Source organism: Mandrillus leucophaeus, unplaced genomic scaffold (assembly GCF_000951045.1).
Source record: "Mandrillus leucophaeus isolate KB7577 unplaced genomic scaffold, Mleu.le_1.0 Scaffold366, whole genome shotgun sequence".
Classification (NCBI taxonomy): Eukaryota; Metazoa; Chordata; class Mammalia; order Primates; family Cercopithecidae; genus Mandrillus; species Mandrillus leucophaeus.
Genome location: NW_012103876.1, coordinates 281,040 through 285,434, shown reverse-complemented (window position 1 = coordinate 285,434; position 4,395 = coordinate 281,040). Strand labels below are relative to the sequence as shown.

At 51.7% G+C, this 4,395-nt stretch overlaps 1 protein-coding gene across 1 annotated transcript in view; it reads left to right on the top strand.

Moving 5' to 3' along the window:
• Positions 1-3,103, top strand: part of TMED9 (transmembrane emp24 protein transport domain containing 9) — a 44,106-nt gene extending 41,003 nt beyond the window's left edge. The window contains exons 4-6 of the mRNA XM_011990019.1: positions 476-601; positions 1,117-1,263; positions 2,250-3,103. Of these exons, the coding sequence (XP_011845409.1) occupies positions 476-601; positions 1,117-1,263; positions 2,250-2,399 (423 nt within the window). The 3' untranslated portion in view covers positions 2,400-3,103. The remainder of the gene's footprint in view (positions 1-475; positions 602-1,116; positions 1,264-2,249) is intronic.
• The last annotated feature ends 1,292 nt before the right edge of the window (positions 3,104-4,395 follow it).

Below are 4,395 nucleotides of genomic sequence, written 5' to 3'. Positions count from 1 at the left end.
AAAAAAAAAAAAAAGCCGGGTGTGGTGGCACACACCTATAATCCCAGATACTTGGGAGGCTGAGGCACTATAATCGCTTGAACCCGGGAGGCTGAGGCTGCAGTGAACTGAGATAGCACCATGGCAGTCCAGCTGGGACGACAGAGTGAGACTGTCTCAAAAACAAAAACAAAAACCCAAAAAACAACTCACACCAGAAGAGTTGAAAGGGCATGAACTATAAAGGAAAGCCTTTCCCAAGAGCAGTCAGTCACTTGCCACCCTGATGTCAGTCTCTCAGACTCTAAACACCTGCCCCAGAGAGTTCTCAGACAAGTATATGGCAAGAGCTGCTGAGCAGCTTTGGATCTTTCAGTGTTGTGAGGTGCCAGAGGCTGTGCTTGTCAACTTTTGCGGTACTTAGAGTCTTAAGCACTGTTTTCCTCCATTCCCATCCCTACCATAACACTGACTGAAGCTTGTTCCCTTCCTCCAGGTCATCCTGGCCCGGCAGTATGGCTCCGAGGGCAGGTTCACTTTCACCTCCCATACCCCTGGTGAGCACCAGATCTGTCTTCACTCCAATTCCACCAAGTTCTCCCTCTTTGCTGGAGGCATGCTGGTAAGTGGGCCTACACGGGAGTTGCAGCTTTCAGCCTTCATCCTTTGTATGCCTCCAAGGGCAGATTCAGTTTCACCTCACATACCCCTGGAGAGCACCAGGTCTGTCTTCACTCCAGTTCCCCAAGTTCTCCCTCTGTTGGAGGCATGCTGATAAGTGGGCCTATGTGAGACTTGCAGCTTTCAGCCTTCATCCTTTGGTGAGGACTGGGGGACTGGTGGTGCTGTGGGTGTGAGAGGATCGTGTCAGATTTTGTGTCTCCTAAAAACGCTGGGTTTCTAGTGGGTATCCAGGACACAATGACTGAGCTCTTTGTATATGCCTCACTCAGAGCACCAGCCCAAGCTTAATACATGCTTGTGTGCCCAGAGCCCCATGGGGCTAAGACACTGAAGAGGGCCCAGTCTGTTGGCTAAACGAACAGATGAAGGAAAGTCGGGGATGAGCTGTCAGTCTCTGGCAGGAAGATGGAGCAGGGCTGCCAGATTTCCCTTATCTCCTTTGTCTGTCCTCAGAGAGTTCACCTGGACATCCAGGTAGGTGAACATGCCAACGACTATGCAGAAATTGCCGCTAAAGACAAGTTGAGTGAGTTGCAGCTACGAGTGCGACAGCTGGTGGAACAAGTAGAGCAGATCCAGAAAGAGCAGAACTACCAGCGGGTGAGTGACTGGGCCAGGAGCAGTGGGCTTCTCCCTAGAAGCTGCCCACTGGCTCAGTCAGGAATTTCACATCAGATTCATTCTGAGACCCCCAAGGGACTGACCTGCACTGCATTGTAGGGTATGGGGTGGGTATTACTAACTCCACCTTGTAATTGGGGATACAGACTCATAAGAAGCTGTCATTTCCCTAAATCACAGTTACACACAGAATGGCACAGTAGGATTTGATACCAACACCTTGGGTGCTGTTTCAGTGGGTCCACATGCTCCCAGGACCAGGGTCTCAAACTTACCGGTGACCAGGAACCAGAGAGTACCATGAATGAATCTGTGACCTGAAGGACTAGCAGGGCAGTGACCCATCTAAACAAGCACAGCCACTATTCAGTGTCACCTGGGGGCCTCCTTGCAGAAATACCAGCCTTGAGTTTACAGATGTCCCATTTTTTTCAAGAGGAAATAGCCAAGATTTTTATGTGAACATTTTAATTTATTTTTTATTTTTTTCTATTGCTGCTGCACAAATTGTCTGGGTTTTAAATGTTGACAAAAGACTGTGCACTGTGTGAGCCCAAAAAAACATACATAAAGGCCAGATCCAGCCCCCAGCCTGCCAGTTTACAGCCTGTGCCCAGCATCTTCAAGGAGCAGCCTGGAGACCTAGGCAGAGGGCATAGAGCACGTCCACTCCTGCATGCTCCAGGACAGCTCTGCCTCGTGGGGTGATACCACAACTACCTTATCTCTCTCCCAGGCACCAGGGCAGGACTAGGTGAGGACTATGCCTGACAGATGAAGAAACAGACTTGGGAGAATGAGTAGGTTGCCTGAGGGTAAAGATAGTCCCCAGGTAGAGTGACACTTTGCAGGCACTTGGTTGGAACCTGGGAAAAGCTGGCTGACCTTGGGCATCCTCTTGGGCTGGGAATGCAGCAGTTCTAGCAGCCCCAGCCAACTCAGGCTCACCTTATATTCCCCTACAGTGGCGAGAGGAGCGCTTCCGGCAGACCAGTGAGAGCACCAACCAGCGGGTGCTGTGGTGGTCCATTCTGCAGACCCTCATCCTTGTGGCCATCGGTGTCTGGCAGATGCGGCACCTCAAGAGCTTCTTTGAAGCCAAGAAGCTTGTGTAGCTGTCCCAGGTGTCACAACCCATCCTCCCAGGCTGGGGGAGAAAGGACCTCCTGGAACTGACTTCTGGCAGGAGGACTGGTTTCCAGCCATACCTGTTCTGGAAGGGAGAGGGGCTGCAGGCACCCACAGGCACAAGCTGAAGGCAGCAGCTTGGCTGGCTAATCCTGAGCAGGTGGTGGGGCAAATGCCTGCCCTCTCTCTCTGGCCTCTGGGCCCTTTGCAGTAATCACCCAGGGGCTGGTAATGTCCCTCCTCTTGGCACCTCCGAATCACAGTGTTACTGATCAGGGATGTGAGGCTGCTGTCGGGGGTGGGGGGAGGGGGATGGGCAGGCAAGCCAGTCTTCTGTCTTCCTTTGCTAACTTAGGGTTTGAGCGGGTTGGGGTATGGTGCCTGTCATACCTACCTGCCACCCTGGGAACCTCACTGTTCTCTATTTCAGCCTAGACCTGCTGATCCCAGTGTGTGTGTGAGTTGAGGGTGGGTGGAGGGGTTTGCAGTGTGGGCATGTGGCCCTGCATTTGACCTCAGCTTCTTCACATGGTTGTCCATTCTGGGGCTTAAAGAACTGGGACCAGACCAAGTAGAGGCCTTGGTGCTGGTTGAGGTGGAGCCTGCAGAGTCTTACTGATTTCATTTTCAATAAATTTAGGTTTGTTACATGAGTTTCCCAATAAAAAAAAAAAAAAAAACTTGTCCAGTGCAAGTTACTCAACCATCAGTGGGCATAACTGGAAGAAGCTTCCGAGAATGTCAGTTCTTCCAAAGAGCAAAGCACTTCACATTCCAAAGTGAATTCCCGCCAGTCGGCTTCATTCTTTCCTCCTTCTCCAGGCCTTCCTGTGGCAGGGAATAGTAGGTTTGTCCAAGATTATACAACAAGTAAATTGGGCTGGTGCTCAAATCTACACCCTTCCCCCCATGCCAGCTCCCTGGTGAAGTCCCCTCTGTTTCTGGAGTCAGCAGCATTGTCACGGGTGCTGCCAGGAAGTGCCTGGTAAGGAGGTGCATTGAGCAGGGAGTGCTACAGGACAGCCACCCTGGGCTGGCAGGCACAAGGGTGTGATGGGCTAAACCAACAGCAAGTGATTTCAACCAGGACCACGAAGGAGAGGAAGGATTCTGCTGGAAAGAGATGGCAGGACAGAGGTGACTGGAGAAGTGGAGGTAAACAGCTGGAATGGAGGTGGATGGGTGTTTTGTTTCGGCTGCAGAGGGTGTTGTGAGGAAGCTGGAAAGGAAGGTTGGATTAGAGTTAGAGAAGCCTTGAGCCCCAGGGAAGCGATTGGGATATGCCCATCTTTCAAGAGGGGCTGCAGGCACCCACAGGCACAAGCTGAAGGCAGCAGCTTGGCTGGCTAATACTGAGCAGGTGGTGGGTAAATGCCTGCCCCCTCCCTCTGGCCTCTGGGCCCTTTGCAGTAATCACCCAGGGGTTGGTAAAGCCACTGAGAGCCCTACTGGCACCTCTGAATCACAGTGTTTCTGATCAGGGATGTGAGGTTGCTGTTGGGGGTTGGGGGAGGCAAATGGGCAGGCAGTTTTGAGAAGAACCTGCTGACAAGAAATGTGAGGAAGGTTACAGCAGTGTGTGAGAAAGACTGGGAAGAAGGAGACAAGTCTGGGGGCTGCTTCCCCTGCTGGGAGGATGCAATCTGGGCTCATGCTGCCAACTAATTCTTCTTCCACATGAAAAAAAAGGTTTTTGGCCGGGCACAGTGGTTCACACCTGTAATCCCAGCATTTTGGGAGGCTGAGGTAGGTGGATGGCTTGAGACCATGAGACCAGCCTGGCCAACATGGTGAAACCTCATCTCTACTAAAAATAAAAAAAATTAGGTGTGGTGGCATGTGCCTGTAATCCCAGCTACTCGGGAGGCTGAGGCAGGAGAATCGCTTGAACCCAGGAGACAGAGGTCGCAGTGAGCCAAGATTGTACCACTGCGCTCCAATCTGGGCTACAGTGGGACTCTGTCTCAAAAAAAAAAAAAAAAA